The 18,317-nt window shown below is 36.7% G+C and overlaps 1 protein-coding gene across 2 annotated transcripts; it reads left to right on the top strand.

Moving 5' to 3' along the window:
* Positions 1-65: 65 nt before the first annotated feature.
* Positions 66-14,571, top strand: CMC2 (C-X9-C motif containing 2). Of its 2 annotated transcripts, none has more exons than XM_009277305.2 (4): positions 66-161; positions 6,753-6,889; positions 10,782-10,853; positions 13,000-14,571. In XM_009277305.2, exons 2-4 carry the CDS (start codon positions 6,809-6,811, stop codon positions 13,072-13,074), a joined length of 228 nt encoding a protein of 75 aa, XP_009275580.1. In that variant the 5' UTR covers positions 66-161; positions 6,753-6,808; the 3' UTR covers positions 13,075-14,571. The 2 variants fall into 2 exon arrangements, with proteins under 2 accessions (XP_009275580.1, XP_009275581.1); XM_009277306.2 differs by lacking the exon at positions 66-161 and adding an exon at positions 2,748-2,865.
* The last annotated feature ends 3,746 nt before the right edge of the window (positions 14,572-18,317 follow it).

The following is an 18,317-nucleotide window of genomic DNA, read 5'->3' on the forward strand; positions in this document are numbered from 1 at the left end:
GCCGCCTGGCTTTGGGGGAGCCGTGCCCTGCTCTGCCCTGCCTGAGCTCGGAGCCGGCTTCTGGGACCCTCTGCTCACCTCGCATCCTCTTTCAGGGCTCAAGGAGGGCTTTTAAAAGGGCTGTTCTGAGTGGGAACATGGGTCTCTCCGTTGCTACTGTCGTAAGCTTGCTTTTCTTTGTGTGTGTATCCCATCGCTATTTTAAGGATTCCTGGGAGCATTGAGAAACTAGACTGAAAACAGCGTGGGCTAGTTAAGTGGGCCTCTTCTGCCGTTACTGTTGATAACAGCGTAAATGCAGCAGCCCCTTTTACCTGATAGCAAAGCTGTGCTACGCTAACGGCATTTACTGTCTGCCAAGTGCTGCGTGCCTTTCTTCAGGGGGTCTTGCTGCTCAAGGGATGAGACCCTGTCTTTTCCAACAGGGGAGCGTGATCCTCTTGATCCCTTTCTCTCAGAAGGGGAAAAGCAGTTCTACAGCAAGCAAGCAAGGAAATTCTGCTAGCGGTACTAGGTTTATGGTGCTCTTCTTTGCTTGATTGGGAAATGAATGAAATAGTGATGAAATGAAGCCTGGTCTGGTGGATGCAGCTGAAGTACAGGAGCAGCTTGCAAAACAGGAATTTGGCGACAGCACCTCATCTTCATGCTTTACTTTTATACTGGCTGGGTCTTGCCATTCTTGACTGTGTAGTCTGATCTTCATAGGCATAGCAGGAGCAGAAAGAGATTGCTTCAGTAATCTTTTGTGATGTAACGCTATGTTATGCAGTGTGACTTGCTGCAGATTATAATAAAAATATTCCAGTAATTGTCCCATAACTATGCTGATGTTTGTTCTATGAATTTGACCTTAAATAATTACCAGGAGGTGAAAATGCCTTATTGTGCTTTATTTGATCATTTATTTTAGCTAGAAATAAAACTCTAGAAGTTACTTGATACTCAAGCTGGTGTTCAGCTTCCTTTATTCATTAGCACTAATGCCTTTTAAACTTGCTTTACTAAGTATGAAATCAGGTATGATGTAGTTTTATCAGATACTTACTACTAAAAGCAGCGGGTGAGCGCTCATTCTGCTGATGTGAGGAATGTTGAATTGTTGGCAGAAAGTAGTCATGTAAAAAGACAGTTAAAATCAGTATGAATCTTATCTATCAAAGGGGTTTTTTTAATTATTCTTTAGGTTCAGGGAAAGTAAATGCCATCTACATAATATAAAAACATTTTAAAAGTAGACATAATTTCCCCCCCCTTTCGCGTTTCCTTACTATTCACAAGTCTTCATAGATATGTATCTAAATTATTCCCCCCCACCATTCTACTATGTAATATTGGAAAACTGCTGCATAGTTTTCAAGACTGAAATTCAAGAGGTTGTGACTAATTTTTATAAGATTTAGCTAAAACTTGGTTTATTAAAGTGAAGGTGTCTGGCTAAATTTCTTGGAAATGTTGGAAAGTTAGGGGTCATTCTCAATGTGTCTAATCACAACCTTAAGGATAGCAGCATAGAATGATACTTTAATATCCTGATCTGGAAGACATTAACCATGTTATTAAAAGCTAGAAACAGAGTCCTTAGTTCAGAGTTCCCTAGGCTTTTTGAAATGGTGTTCATCAACTGTGATTTCTCATTTCACTACTGTATGACTGATCATCTGAGTATTCTTAGCTGCTATCATCAAAAATATTTATAAATTGTGTATGAAAGATAATACTAGGAATGCAGAAGTTCTGCTGAAGTGACATGAATGCTATCTTCAGGTAACACCAACCAGTTAGGTATGGAGCTGGATCCTTTTTTATGCTAAAACTTTGTATAATGTTACAGAAAACACCCGTGATTTGAGTAAACAAAGAGCTGGTTGGTTTGTAAGTATTTTTCTCCAAAGCCAAACAGGACAGTGCTATGTAACTGAGAACTTAAAACCAAAATGTCTGGTCTTACTCAAATTAGACAGTGAAACGAAGTGCAAAAGTAAATGTTACACATGGTGAGTGAGCTTTATAGGAATGTGCAGATCTGTTCGCCCTTCCCTCTGTCAGTGCATGCTCTCCTTTGCATGGTCATGCTGCCGCCTTGTGGGTATTTGAGTGTATGCAGCAAATGTGAGCGTTGTGTAGTACTGTAGAAAGCAAGCTCTGTATTTCTGGTTAAGGTGCCTAACCATTAGCAATGTAGATGCTCAGATGCAATTTTACCATCTTCAGGGTTGGTAAACAAGGATTTGCATTTTGCTTTAAGAAGTGATTTTTCTGAGCAATATGTGAATTCATGGGTTCAGGTTTTTTTTTACTGTTGACTTTAGGCACTTGAAAAAAATTAAATTACTTTTGTGTGCAACTTTTTAAATGGAAAAATTAGCAAAACTTGGTTTAGAAATACTGTAATGTGTTTTAATGAAATATGGAAGAAGCATCTTAGGAAAACAATTATCTAGATTTAAACCTTTTCTTTCATTGTTGTCCCCCAAGCGTGGAAATATTAAGCATTAAGCTAATCAGCGAGACTACAGCAACCTAATTTACTTTTCTTTCTGCATCAAGGAACTGGTTAGTTCATATTTATGGGAGATTCTAGAAAAGAAGGAAGGAACTTCCCTGCTACGACTCCTGACATGCTGATCCCATGCTTCATTTGGGAAAGATGGAAGCGGGAATGTACCAAACCCCTTCTTTCTCCACACGGCTAGGTCCTTTTACTGCTGTTTCCCATAGGAGGTCAGGAGGAGAAATTAGCAAGTGGAGGGAAACAAGCACTTCATCCTGGATTTTGGTGTCTAACAGGAGTGTGAATGAAATGCATACAGTGTTCTTGCCTGCTCCCTCAGGACAGCCTTTTGGTTTCTGCCTACTTGCTAGGTATCTGCAGTTTTACTGTGAATTCTATAATATGTGTTGGTTCCTTTTGCACATTAATATTAAATATTCAATGCATTGAATGTGTGTATAGATAGGCTTTTAGATTAGGGATGAGTGTCACTTCTTGATAACTTATATGTTGATTCCTGTTAAGAAATCTTTAGCAATTTGAAATGCTTAGTGTCCAGGATTGCTTATGCAAGGAATTATCTTATAAGTATTATTTTTCTAAACAAAAATACTAGCATTGGAAATTTGGTATCATTGTCAAAGAATTTCTAAGTTTAGGCTTTTGATTTTTTTTTTTTTTTTAAATCTGGTTTTTGTTGAAAACCGTAAAGCTAGAACATCCCCTATTTTCCCCACTTTAAGATAAACTGCACAGAACATGATGCTGGAACCAGACAATTTCTTAATTCTTTTTTTTCCCTGAAGGATAGAGTAGATTTAGAAACTGGTTAAGGAAGTTGAAAGAACAATCATCTTTATCCATGTCCTCTACCTTCAGAGGCTAATAATTTATAGAGATTTGCAGTTAGTTCTTAAGGCATTTCAACCAAATAATTTAGATACATATGTAGTGTAATTTTTAACAAGGAAGGAAAAACTGCGCAGAAATCAAAATCTCATATAAAACACATTAAAGGGCAGACCATTTTTGTGCAACCCAGTGCCTTTATGTTAAGAGTTCATCTAAATACTTCTCTCCAAATAGTCACTTCAGATATTAATGTTTGCTTAGCATTTTGCAGTCCATTTTCCTCCTAAAGCAATTCCTGTATTTTCTTAATATTGTTCTTCTACTTTACTGCTAATATTTCTTCTACTGCAATTGCATGTTTACCTTGACGTTCCTTATCCAGCATTTCTGTTAGTAGTTTTCTCAGAGCAATTTATATTGCTTGTTCCCAATCTTTTTCTGCAAATTTTTTTTTCAGTATTTTTTCATACTTAGTTTCCTTATGAGCTACCACCTATATAAAATTCTGTCCATATGGACTTAAATTCTGGTAAGATGGCAACCCGTTATCTTTATTTTAGGTTAGAATATTATTAAAAAGAAACTAAGAAAACCAATAGCTCATCCTGTCCTTTTTTCATAGATGTTTTTGACAGATGAAAGAGTTTCAAGAGTAACAAAGTCATTCCCCTCCAGCAAAAAATACTTTAGCCTTCTCTGATCATTTATAGATCGCTGTCTAATCTGACACTCCTAAACATAAATATAATATTGAGCACTGATAACACTGTTCAGTCATGAACTTCAAAAGTATTTAAAGGCTCCAGTTAAGCCTTCCATGACCACTGTAAGGTGTTTTGTTACTTTAATCCATTGTAGCCTACATAAGCTAAGTACCATATCTGGTAATTGAACTTGAAAGGTTTTAATATTGAATGTTATTTGAAAATGAATTTTAGGAGTACTGATCTATGAACTGGTGTGACAGTTCGGACCTCTGATTTGTAGCATCTGTCCTGCAAGAGGTGCCACTGGAAAATTCATTTGAGTCATTAGAAGGCTTTTAATTGATGAAATACAGTCACCTATCTATTTGTGGCATTGACAGCTTTCATCTAGTTTATCTGAGAATAATTTTGTAAACAATGGCAGCGATTACTAATCTTAGTTTAGAAATAATTAATCTTTCCTTGAAGCGCTCCCTTTGGTTGTCTGGCCTGTGCTGATGTGCATGCTACCTATTTCACTAGGGCACTGGTCTTCCTTTCTCCTTCTGAGACAGCCAGCTCAGACGACAGTTTTAGGAAGAGCGGTTGGAGGCTGAAGGATGAAGAGATTTAATAATCAGCTGGGTTCACACATGTTAAAGTAATGCGCAGTCATTGAGCAGGTCACCCTCTCAAGGGAATGCTGACTCTAGTGCTATCAAAAAAACCCTACTGATAAATTTAAAACATATTGACTGTGTGGCATGCAATCAAAAGCTGGTGGCAATAACACAGCAGGGTTCTTAATCACTTTGCTGTTACAGTCGTGCTCCTGCTGTCATATTTCTAAAAGTTCATTTGTTAATTTGTTGAATAGAATGCTGAAGCAACTTGTAGAGTTTCCAACTTGTTCTGTGCTAAGAGTATATGTAGTGTAATATTAGACTTCCAGATAGTATGGGGGAGATTTTTGAAAGAAATTATGTGTGTTTGCAACGCTATGTGGAACATATTATCATGGGTCTCAACAGGCTTTTAAATCTGTTTGTTTTTTTAAAATTTTGTGTGCTTGTGGGAGTGTGACTCTTGTTAAGCTGAACACATGATGGGAAATATTGGGTAAGTCAGTGTTCATACCTCTTCAAGTTGAATATATTACTTGAGTATTCTAGGAATAGCAGTGTAGATTATAGCTGCCAGCACTGCAGCTGAATATTGGGATTTTACGCTTGCAAAATTTGACCGCTGACTTAGCTCATCCGTTTAGCCGGAGTGTTAAAACAGTGATGGCTGCTTAGTACAAGTTGTAGTGGTTTTTGTTTGATGTATTGCAGCTAGAAAGGTGATCTCTTTGGGAGGAGAAGGAATGACAGAATACTAAGTAAACAAACAAAAAAGGCATCTCTTTAATTCAGTGGCAGTATGGGTCATAGAAGTAGAATTTTGTCAAGACAAGACCATTTGTCCTGGTATGAACTGGACTTTTCTTCTTCCCTCCCTGGTGAAGTTATCTTCCACAACAAAGATGTCATCTTATTTCAGCCATTATCATATAACGCTTTTATCCTTTTCAATAAAAGATCTTGCAAATTACTTCTGGGAATATTTTTTTAAAATGGGAAGTAATATAAAAATTTATTTCTAGAATGAAGTTTGCTCCTGCTCCACAGAACCCTGCAGAAAAGGACCTGAGGGTCCTGGTTGACGTGAAGTTAAAACATGATTTAGCAGCGCGCCCTTGCGGCAACAAAAGCTAACAGCATACTGGGCTGCGTTAGAAGAAGCGTAGCTAGCGGGTCAAGCGAAGTTATTATTATTCCCCTCTTCCTGGCAGTCTTGAGGCCACAGCTGAGATAATGTGTTCATCTTTGGGGCCCACAGTCTAACAGAGATGATAAAAAACCGAGTCCAGCAAAGGGGAAACTAAGAGGGTCAGGAGGGTGGAACAGCTGGCATATGCGGCAGGTTAAGGGAGCTAGGCTGCTTTAGCATTCGAAAGAGAAGACTCGAGGGAAACCTAAATGCTGTCTTCCACTACCTGAAGGAGTGGGGGATTCATGTAGAAGACGGATCCAGATGCTTTTCAGACGAGCAGAGTGAAAGGGCAAGAGGCAACAATGTGAAGTTGGAGGAAGGGACATTCCAATTGGGTATAATTAAAAAACTTCATTACTGTTTTGATTAAGTAATTAAGTACTGGTTTTTAAAGCATCATCAATGCTCTGGATCAGGATTTTTTAAAGACTATGTAGATAACTAAAAAAGATGCCAGTTCTGAGTGCTGTAATGAAATATCATCGTGCTTCCTGTTCTGATCCATCTTTGTATAAGGTAGAAAGTAAATGACATATACTTAGCTTTTTTAAAGCTAGAAAGAAGAAAACTGAAGTAGGAAAGTGAAAAGATAATATGCAGTTCAAGAAAGATTAATGCTACTAGGGAGTCCCTGAAAATTAAAATCCCAAATGCATGCGTATGTCCATGATAACTAGAAGTTTATATTCTTTGCTAACTTTTAATATTTGGGCTGTGTAGAAGAACAGACTTGCTGGTTTTAATTACTTTAACTGTGTAATATAAATTATATATTTATGCATTTTGATATTTGCATATATTTGCTGCATTTTGATCTAAAATATTTCTTGTTAATACTGTGTGATAATATATTAAGTGGTTAACTCAAACCTTTCAGTTATACTTTAATATTTTGATGTTGTCAGGCGGAAGTTTTCTCAGATTCTTGTCCTTGTACTACTAAAATTATCCCTAACTGAAGATGCATCCAGACCTGTCTCCTCATCTGCACACTGAAGAATGTAACCTAGTTATCAGTCTGCTCAAGAAGTGTCACAAGGAGGTAAGGAATTTTGAGCAGAGAAAAGAGTGGGTGGGTTGGGGAAATGAATGTCAGATAAATTACTGAGAATATTATATGATCATAGAGAGAAAAACCTCCTCTAGGCAGAACAGCCATGAAATGTAGCTAGTACGTTTTCACTGAAGAGGTATCTGACAACTGTGTGTAAAATTTTGCCAGTGATTTCATTAGGAAATAAAACATGCCTTAAAATTTCCTGTGCTACAGCTTGACAAGTATGGACCTATTTTAAGAACTGAAATAATTTCTGCACCTTTTAGTACTGTGGGCCCCTCAAAAAAACAAAAGCAACTTCAGATGCCCTCTTTTTGTATGCTCACAGCATTTCCATATTCCAGCTGTCCACTGGGCAGATGCTTCAGTCTATTTATAAGCAGACGTGTTGATGGGGATCCGGACATGCAGCATGCCTTACATTCAGTGCTTGGAGAGCTAAATGCGAATTACTGTTTGACTGCCATCTTCTTAATAGGCACCTACCCAAGGATGTAAAATGCCAAATTGTCTTCAGACTTCTCAAGGCTCTTCATTGCTTCAAGAAGATAAAATCTTCATCTCGCTTGTTTAAAAGCCTTTTTTTTTTTTTCCCATTTGCTCTGTAGCAAACCTCTAGATGTAGAAGAGTCAGCCCCTGCAATGAAAGCTATCTGCAGCATTGTTGCAATATTGTTAATTATTTTCCCAGTTCTCTTGTATAGTCTAAATAACATATATTTCTGTATTAGGGCATAAAAAGTTCAATTTCATAGTTTCCACTGAGACAAAAATATATTTAAATACTGAATATGAACCTGAAAACAATGGTTTACACCATTACCCGCAATATACAATATTTTCACCTCCATGTTCAGATGTGCTGTTTATATTCTTTTTCGTAATGCAGTTATCCATAAATTCTAAGACAATACATATGTTAGCTTTACTGTTTTGAGCAGAATTCTAAATTTTTCTTTGGAAAAGTCATTACAGGAAGAAAACCAAGGCTGATAATACACGAAATGCAAGAGATGAATGTTTTGTATGAAAGAGGAATAACAACATTTTTGCACATTTTAAAGTAGCTAACCTAACATATAAGAAAACTTTTGCAGTACCACACTTCTTATGATTTCTAAATTACAACAATGAAGGGTTTTAATACTAAAATTCACCTGTAATGAGTATACTGTACTGGGTTTGTTCAGCAACATTTAATTGGTTTTTGTTGGCACTTGCAGTGCAATATCTTGAAATGTAAGCACACTGGAATCTGTTGATGCCATCTCATATGTGGTACTTTCCATACCATTGCCTGTCTGTCCCTATGCACTGTCTAAATTTTTTAAACCTAAGATACAAAGTTCTTGTACAGAACATCCCCAAGCTTTAAAACTAAAAGTTGTATTGAGTGTAAGACTTATGCTTTTCTTCTGAGTTCTAAAATTTTAATTTGCCTAAAAATGCTCTAGGTAATTTGAGAGATTGTAGAGTTGGTTTGTTTGTTGGGTTTTTTTAAATAAAAATGAACGTTAATATACAACCATCATAGGCTTTTTGTATGAAGTAGCTTATTAGACTACCTTGAGTTTAAGAGGGAACTGGAACTAAAAGGTGTACTTGAATTCCTTGGCAGCAAGTGATTGAAAGGAATCTATTACCAATTTGACTTGTGAAGGGACTAGGAGCAGCAATAATATAGTCATGCACAGGATTATATTCTCTTGGTTTTGTTTCAAGTTGATCTTTACATGAAGAGGAATTACTTTTGTCAGTCTTGTGCTCAACTATGAGAGCATATTTGTGCTAGTAGTCTCAGAACAGAAAGGGTGAAGATGGCTTCTTTCACACTCAGTTGAAAGGAAGCAATACCTTTTCATTTAAGATTCAAGGGGAATGTACTGAAATACTCTTTTAAAATTGGAGTCACTGAAATCTGAAAAGTCAGTGATCTTAATCAGTTATCAGTGACTACCTGCTGTTTTGTTATAATGCCAAAATGTCCTAAGAACCTTCATCTACAATTTAAATTAATATTCCTGAGGGATGAAAAGCATTATTTTTTTAATTGGGTGTCCTGTGTGTGCATTTTCACAAAAATCAGTTTGATTTACTTTATTCCTAATCTAGAACCTGCCCATTATTTCAAGTTTTGCATCTAGTGAGGAGAGGTTAATGGGATTCCTATTTGATGTCATTATTTTGATTTTTTTTTTTTTTTAACAACTCCACTCTGGTGCTGAGTGTGTGCTTTAAAGAGACTTATTTTTATAGGTGGCAGCTGAAAGAAATGCATATTGTCTTGCAATCGTATCACTGTAATAGGCGTAATAATTATTTTTGGGAAACTGATTCTTTTTTCCTCGTAATCTGAGCCAAAAGGTTGACAGCTTAGGAATCTGGCTAAATAAACAGATTCAACTCACTGTATGCACTAATAAGAGCGGAGTTAACTTGAAATGTGAGTGCTCACCTTGAAATTTAACATGCAGGTATGGGAATAGAATACAAAATTAAATCTGTATTAGCTAAAATGAAAATGTTGTAAAAGCAAGATCAGTTTGCAGTAAAGTGACCATTTATCACATGCAACTGCTTCAGAGTGTCATCTGATGCCCTTTATAAAGCAGAGAGGTATAAACAAGCTAATTATAGCGCTGCTATAGTTAAGCATTTGTCATAATCTTTATTAACCTACTCCTACTTTCAGTCATGTTCTATTGGCTGAAATCTTGTCCACTGTTTGAATTCTTAACAGTGTTCCTGTATTACTTGTATAGATCCATCTAGCTGCTTATCAGCTACAGAAATGCGCATAGGTTTCCCTCTGAAATACAGAAGTGACTTCATTCTCATCTGTTTTGTTCCTCATGGTCTTTTTTTTTTTTTTAATTCATTAGTTCTCTAAAAGATTGGGCAAATTGTCTCTATTGATTGTATAGCTGTAAATATCTACTAAAATCTCCACTCCTTCAGGTCTTCTGAATTGCTTGGATGCTCTGCTACGAGATTCTGCTATGAGATTCTGTGGCATGTTAGCAAGCATCACTCTGAAAAAGTAGTCCTTTTAGAAGGATGCATTCTGAGAGTGATTTGATGACCGATAATACAAAATCACTTCAGGAAATCCTGGCTCAGAGGACAGATTTTTATGGTGAATATCATCAGGTTAGCTGGGGAATGCCTTTGTGAGGACAATGCTTGCAGTTTTTCAGAAATTAACTAACACTTCAGTGTGCATAAGGCCCACAGTTGAGCTATGTCACAAAGATGGTAAATGCATCTTATTTATTAACCTCAAGATCTGGAGAAACTTAATCCCCCATTTTTTATACTGGTTCTAACATTTCAGTCATTTAAGCCTAGTGCCTGCATCTTTTGGACGAACAACACATTCTTCATGTGGTTGGGATGATGTAGCATCAAGTCCTTTGCCTCTCTAGGTCATGAAGAAATAATGAAAACTGAAGCACAGAGGACATTGTCTCTAGGATGCCTGTAGATCTCCCTACATCTTTCTATATCACAAACTAGTGTTCAGATTTTTTTTTTTACATTATTCAAGCTAGCGTGAGTGAAAGTTGTAAGACTGATTCCTAGATCAATAAAATATATGTTCTACATTTAGACTTCATAGCTTCAGCTATTCTAGTCTGGTTATACAACATGGTGAGTACCTTCAACTCGCAGCAAGGCGGAGGTGGTTCAGATGAGGTTCAGGAGTAGCTCTAACTTCTAGCTACTCAGTAAAAAAGTTACAAAGCATCATTTTGCACAAAAAGGAAAAGACGACCAGGATATGTTGCAAAATGCAAGTGACTTCTAAGAAATATAGAGCTTCAGAGGAAGAAACCTTTGAATTGTAATTTTTTTTTTCCTCTCCCTAACTTATCAGCACAACATTTTGAAATTTTTTGGCCATTGCAATGATATTGACCGTGAGATGCGGAAGTGCTTAAAGAAAGAGGTAAGAAAGAAATTTACTATGAGTTAAATGCTTAATAAAAAAAAAAAAGTCCATGAGATAGAAATAGAGTTGCTTTTTACTAAGTAGAACAAATAAAATAAATAGGCCTTGAAAAGTAAGCACATTCTGGAATGGGCACTTGAGACAAAATTTAAACTTTTTTTGATAAATTTGTCATGTAAAATCTGGCTTTAACAAATGGCATGGTCTATTTTTGGATATACAACAGTAGGCAAACACATATTTTAACCAGACAAATATTGCAAATAGGAACTGACACTTCACAGGTTTCTTCCGATTTTTTTTTTTTTTTAATTTTTTTTAGTAGTGGTATTTGCACAGAATAGAATATAAAGCAGTAATGGTCACTTCTGCATGAGTAACACTTACTACTGAAGTCAGTTATGCTGACTGAAACTACTTGACGAGTTGCTGAGTTAGGCCCTAAATGAAAATATTGCTGCTTAGGACTTACTCATTGCTGCACTACATCTGTGGATACGAAGGAATGGAAAACTCTAGGAGTCTAAGTAGATTAAATAGCTAATGGGCACATTTTCAGAAGAGTATCAACTGGTCTTTATATTTGTGGTTGTCATGCTTACATGACAGAACACATAAATGAACTTTTCACACACCTTTTAACTTGAAATTGTACTTAACTGATTTTTGACATAAATTTCACAATCATGTCTAAAAAAGGAGACCTCAAGTGTATGATAGCCAGAACAGTTTGGGCCCCCTCTTTTCCTTCTGTCAGTCTATGGGATTTAATTTCATCTGCTTGTGTCAAATACCGTTTTCCGGCCTGCCCCCCCCCGCCCGCAACTGTAGCATAGATCTGGAAAATAATGAAGTAAAGGTTCTTTCCATGTAATCTTCTTTTTCTTTGTTCCATTGAAGCCTTTACATTAAAAGGAGTTCTTGATGGCTATATTTGTCTGCCTTCTTAAAATACGGCTACATTGATATGCCATTACTAGGAAGCCCCTGAAAGGCTGTTCACAAGTATAGAACATGTATAGATGTAGCTTTTAAAGATCCATTGTTCTCATTTTATGTAAAAACATGGATGGGTTATTGAAGAATTAAATACTGGCATGGGAAAAAGTTAAGCATTCTGTAAATGTTAAGTAATGTTTTGGGCCATTATTTCAGTTATAAACCAATCAGTATAATGAGTGAAAAACTGCAAATCCTTTCCAAAATCAATCTCCTTAGTAGTTTATTACATTCTATAGTGAATTGAGTATTTGTGGGTTACTTGGGTTTATTCTTGATACCAATTATTAAAAAATTGAACAAATATATGCTCTAACCTAAGGCCAAGAATAATTTGCTTCTCATGAAATATATACCAAATCACGCATTGATTTTTAATTTTTCATTTCTTTTAGCCATGAAAAGGTTTCCTTTTTGGCTGCAATGAAAGAAAGTTAGGCTCTTCAGTCTTCGGGCTTTTGCTAGTGCGGGGCCATACTTGAAAGCATGGTCATCTTACGCATGTATCTAAACTGCGAAGCCTTTCTTGATTCCCTTTTACACTGGAGTCCTGTCTCTGTTGTGTTTCTTTTTTAAACCATAAAAAAACCCAAAACACCTTACCCTCATTCAACCCAAATTTGCCTTTGTTCCTTTCATCTTGATATACTACTTTATCTGTGCATATAATTAATGACCAGGATCGAAAATAGACCAAGTCTGTGATGACAAATTCGTGTTTCAGAAGGCAGACACGCCTACATTAATCAGTATCTTTTAAGAGGAAAAGAGCCTGACCTGTGCTCTAGAATAGCACCAATGCAACTTTTTTCCTAGTTCATGTGTGAAGTGTAGCTGTTGTACGTAAGATGGCTGTATAATTAAGTTCCTCCATAAGATTAACTGAATCTTCTTTATTAGAATGTTCTAATACTCTTTAGCTTAATAACCTCAAACTTAGAAACATATATTTTAATCAAATAAATGTTAATTTCAAAGTAAAAATGAACCAGTATATAGGTATTAACAAGAACTGCATTTCTAATGCATCAGTCAAAACATACTGTTTCTGTTCCTGAGTAATAAACGCTCTCTACGCTTTTAAATTTGACTTATCTGTTTAATGATAACAGCTGATCTATTAATTTCCTTATCTGTCTTCCAGTATGAAGAAAGCAGGGCCAGGAACCAGGCGATGCGACGGAGGCTACTTAATGCTCACAGAAACTCAGAGAAGTGAGCTGTGCCGTAGTTGGACAGCTGCATCTCAATAGGGACACTCAGTTGAAAGTTGACAGAATACTTCTTTCCCATCACCAATGCCTCAGCCTGTGGTTTGTGAAATGGTGAAAAAATAAATGCGCCTAAAACATACTCATTCCCAGCAAGGCAAACAATGTGGAAAAAACCATATAATAAATGATCACTCACAATTTAACTTAATTTTTGATCTCTAAAACAAAACTATTGTGGCAAGTCTTTGTTCTGGCATAGTTTTGTTATGATTGTTAAGTAATGAGGAATCAGTGTGTGTGGAGTATTACGTACTCAAGGCTGCTATATTCCCTACCTTGTGTTGAGTTGCATTTATTTCTTTGTGTTTCACGGTTTTTCTTTCATCTCTTTTTTTTTTTCTTCTTGCAAAACACTGAATGACTTTTCCATCATTCTTTGTAATGTTGTGATAACACTACTTAAATGAATTAGCAAAAAGAAATTTTAAACAGATGTGTCTTGAAATTGGAAATTGCCTATCAAGTAATAATTGGAGTTCTAGTATTTTTATTGGAGCTAAAATCATGAAACTACCATCTTCCACTGAGAAGATAAAAACCCTTCCTGCCAACCATACTTACAGTGTAGACTGTTGTAAGACAATTTGTTCATCATACCCAAAGCAAGCGGCTTTAGAAATTCAGAATGGAACATTTCTAGGGATTTACAAAGCATTGCCTTGATTTTTGTTGAGTACAATCAATGTGTGCCGAGTGATTTTTTGAAGAGGAGTGCTGCCAAAAATACAAGCTAAATAGTTCTTCCACATACTCCGGTACAAAGGTGAAGTCATGTTATGACTATTGCTGTTGAAGGGAAACTCACATTGAAGTGAAAGAAAGTGTAACTTGCCTTTCAGCTAGGCAAGTCAACTAGTATTGTGTTAACCAAGTTGCCTCGTTAGCCTATAAGAGCTGTTTATATGCTATCAAATGGCAGAAAGTCCTCAACAAGTCTCTGAATTCAGAAGATTTGATATTAAAATATACGTTGCTTTGTGCAGCGATGGAGTTGCTTCTCTGGGTGTCTGCTGGATTCACCTTATTTTTAAATGACTTTTCTGTTCTGCCTAGCAACAAAAGACTATTTTAAAAAAATAAATTTTATTGAGCCAAATATACTAAGTGTCTTGAAACCTTTTGAAGAAAAGGTGCCTATTCTACAATGAATTCTATGGTTTGTTTTAAGAACCACTGTTGACATTCAATCTTGAAATTAGTACACGCACCTGTTTTTGGAAGGAAGCTGTATTTTGTGATCTATTTTGAAAGATTAATTAGAATAATTTTACTTATTTTTCAATGCCTGGATGGACCCAGTTAAATTGGTAAAACTTAACCACAAACGTTTTCAGTCAAAGTTCCAAGAAAAACTGAAGCAATTGTTTCTGCATCTTTTGACATGCTGTCTGCTTTCTTAGAACAAGTAAATGATGCATTATTTGAATTAAATACTTGAGTGGTTGGAAGTGGTGCAGTCTTTTTATTGGTACTTCATACCAATGGGCTTGTGTTCAAAAATACTTTTGAAGAGTACTTTATAGTGAAGTTCCCTAACGGGGAACTCTGCATCCTTGATCCTTCTTCCATTTGTGATGACAAGATCTACTTCAGGCAAGCTCTTAAATAGGATTTGGTGATGCTTGTAATCTTTTAACTAAATAAATAAATAAATAGAGAATTGTCCTAGAGATTAGGTTGAGAAGCTGGTATCTGAGTGCAGAAGCACCGAAGCTTTTCTTTCTTTCATCAGCTTCTGTGGGTCCAGATCTTTCAGTAGAATAGCAACAAAATAAGAATCCAAGAGCCATTTAACTCAGCTCATTAGTCAGAATCATATTTTCAAAGATCAATGTGCTTAATGAATGAAAGACCAAATGGCATGCACAATTTCTATTGATACTTTGAACTACATTTAGCAATAAATCTATTTTACAGATAAACTTTGTTTACCTAGTGAAAGTATGGTCACGTTCATCCTTCTGTTTCTCTTTGCTAATTGCCCACTAATAGCGTGATATGAGATTGCCCATTGATTCTTGTGGTTTTGTTCCTTTTTTTGAGAGGGGTTATGTTGCTAATTTGATCCTGAAGCTGAGAAACACTGGTGTAATAATACGATTTATCTGACAGAGAAAGAGGGTAAGGGTGAAATGGTAAATGCGGTTTTGTTGTTTCCTAAAGTGAGCTGAGTGGTGAGTAGGGGACATGTTGGCTGAAATAAACCTTGTCTATAAGGACTGTGAAGACACTTGTAAAGTAATTTGTGTATAGAAGCATTTTCCTCGTTCTTTCTGAAAGAGCAAGTTTGAGAGAGAAGAAAAAAAGAAATTTGATGGAATTTTCTGTTGCATCATGTGTGAGAAGCTCTTAGGCACTTCATGTGGGAAAGTGAAGAAGGGGGAAGTATAAACAGAAAGGGCAAATGGCAGCTGTAATACGGACCTGGCCATAGCAGTGAGGTTTTTCCATATTCAAGTGCAACAGAAGTCTAGAATACATGGACAGGAGGAGTACAGAGCAAGTGATACCTACCCAGCAAAATCCCTCTAGCTCTACAGCTCTACCAGAAACACCTGGTAACTACCATTAGTGTACTTTTTCTTGCTGGGAAACGAAATGCTGACATCTTGTTCCCCCCCCCCAGTAGAAGGAAAGATATTCTGCTGCATAGCAGCAGCATAATGTTAAGTACAGCAGTGCTAGTTCTTGCTCTGGTGTTAAGCTCTGCCTGCAAAGATCACCGTACTGGTGCTCAGTTCTTCTAGGAATAGTTTGAAACATGAGTTGTCTGTCAGGGGGAATCAACGTGAGATATATTCCAGCCAGTGCTCAGTGGCTAGATTGCCATAAATTAATTTAGGACACCCTTAATCTGCAGCGAGTGCCCTGGCACAGCATAGCTTTGCCTCACAAGCACGATACCAGAGCATAAGCAGCACCTATTGCATACGTGTTTGTGGGCTCCACACTGACAGGGAGATAAGAACTCAGTACATCACCATCTAGTCTTTATCCAATTTAACCTTCATCTGTGCTTTCTTGCAGTTAATTTAATAATTAAGTTGATAAAGAGCTATAATACTGGCTTTGATGTACTATTTTTTTATACCATTTTACATCTCATCTCATGTATGGTCTGCATCTCTTTTGCCTAGTTTTTGGACTTTTTGGCATCAAGGGACCAAAACGTGCCGTATCTGCATGGTTCTTTATACAACAGGATTTGAATCTGGTATTACTGTTAAGCTGCAGTGCTGCGTGTTAATATATTATGAATATACTGTTTGTCTTTGCCTGTTTCACTCTAGTTGGTAACACCCTCAAGGAATTATGGCAGAGGCATTTGTTGCAGATAAGGACTATGTGTAGTTTCTAGACCTTGCAGTAAAACCTCGATTCAGTTGAGCTGACCATTTGTACAATTTGGGTGAGGACTGTAGTCATGTGAGTGTTCTAGCCACTTGCTTTTTCCCATCTGATTCCCAGCTGATACACCGGTTATTCAGACAGTTGGGGTAACTGCTGTCAAACACAGTGATGAGCTGATTGTGAATTTTATGGGCATGCATAACTTCGTGAAAATCAGGGTGTACTCAAAAAAAACCCCTGTAAGAAATATAGTCTTGGTACACACTCCACAGGAACGATTAATATGAGTAACTTACTAAAATACACAGTTGAAAAATTAGTTATTCCTACCATAATTGTGAATCATTGTAGTTAATATTTCCAATGTGTTACACACTTTGCTAAAGCTCTACACCACATAAAGTGTCTTCAACAGTCAGGCATTTCTTCATGTTGGCACTGCCCGTGCTTTAAAAGAATGCGTGACATCTCATATAAAATCTTTCTGATATAAATGAAAACACATTTCTGTGGAATACCTAAAACGATGTGAACAACAGGAAAACTATGATATCAGAATCTGACAGTTTAATTAAAAATGAATTATTAACATTTCTGCTTAAGCAAAGGGGATTCTCTACCTGGACAACATAATGGATTTTAGGGCTGTAGACTTAAGTGACACATTCAATTTTATTAACATTCCCTAAAATGGAGTATCACAGTAAATCTTAGTGGTCCCATTAAATTCTCTGTTTATTTTACAGAGCCTTTCACTTGTAATTTGCTAATTCTAATTCTACTTGGCATAACAGGAGGAACCTGATGAAGTTAATAGCCCGTGCTCTTTCGTAGAGGTGTTTGCATCACTCAAGGTAAATAGGTATTTGGTATAACTGAGGCTCAGTGGTAACCACACTGCTCATCAACAGAACCCGCTTCGTGGTAAATGAAGGTCTACTAATAAGAACTTTTAAGTGAATACTAAATTCGCATCAGGTTCCCCAAACCTATTTAAATTGCTGTGTACCAAAAAACGTATCGATGGGAACAAAATATATATTGAGCCTAAAAATGGTTCTTGTGAATTGTCATGCTTTAAAACGGTTCTTTTGAACTATTTGGTGACATTTTAAAGGCTGGGAACTTTGATACGGAGCTATCACTTTAACCAGTGAGACATTTATTATTTTTTATGTAGACCCCTAGATAAAACAAGCTACATTTCAAAAAGGTAACTGTGCAGAAAGATCTTTTGGGGCATTCATTACCTGGAAAAGATCTTACTGATGGCTTGACAAAACTCATCCCCAGTACAGACATCAGCCATCCAGAATCTGATGATTTGTTTTGGCTTGGGAAAAACATCAAATGCCTTAAAGAATACAGACGTGTGTAACTAAGTTACATTACAGGAACCCAGATACCACCATCTCGTCCCCAACATTCAGGTGCTGAAAGAACAGGTTACAAAATACGTGTTTTGTTAGCATGAAATCAGTGGTCTAATGGCAATACTGTATTTTTACAAAATCTTTGATTAAAAACTGTTCCTGACCTTTGCCGCCAGCAACCTAGGGCTGGACTATTTTGACTGGAAGTAAATATGTGAAACATCAAGCTAATTCCTCCTCCGGCACTGGGGTGAAATGGTTATTCTTCACGCTTGGATCACTTTGCTTTTTTTTTTTTTAAGTTACGCAGCTCTTCCCAAAGTGATGTTCTGCAGTGCGAACCCAACTGATGACTGCAGTTCCTTCCAGACAGTCCGCTGCATACGGCGACGCCACTGGGAAATCCTTCGTTTACAGCCTGCAAGGAAGAATACTGGCAATTTTTGGGTATTTTCCCCTCGCAG

Source organism: Aptenodytes forsteri, unplaced genomic scaffold (genome assembly GCF_000699145.1).
Source record: "Aptenodytes forsteri isolate BGI_AS27 unplaced genomic scaffold, ASM69914v1 Scaffold50, whole genome shotgun sequence".
Lineage (NCBI taxonomy): Eukaryota > Metazoa > Chordata > Aves > Sphenisciformes > Spheniscidae > Aptenodytes > Aptenodytes forsteri.

Excerpts from the sequence above, each read along its gene's own strand:
- CMC2 (XM_009277305.2), top strand. The coding sequence starts at position 6,809 with ATGCATCCAGACCTGTCTCCTCATCTGCACACTGAAGAATGTAACCTA. Across the intron at positions 6,890-10,781 it reads TCAAGAAGTGTCACAAGGAG|CACAACATTTTGAAATTTTT; the intron begins GTAAGGAATTTT and ends CTAACTTATCAG. Across the intron at positions 10,854-12,999 it reads GGAAGTGCTTAAAGAAAGAG|TATGAAGAAAGCAGGGCCAG; the intron begins GTAAGAAAGAAA and ends TCTGTCTTCCAG.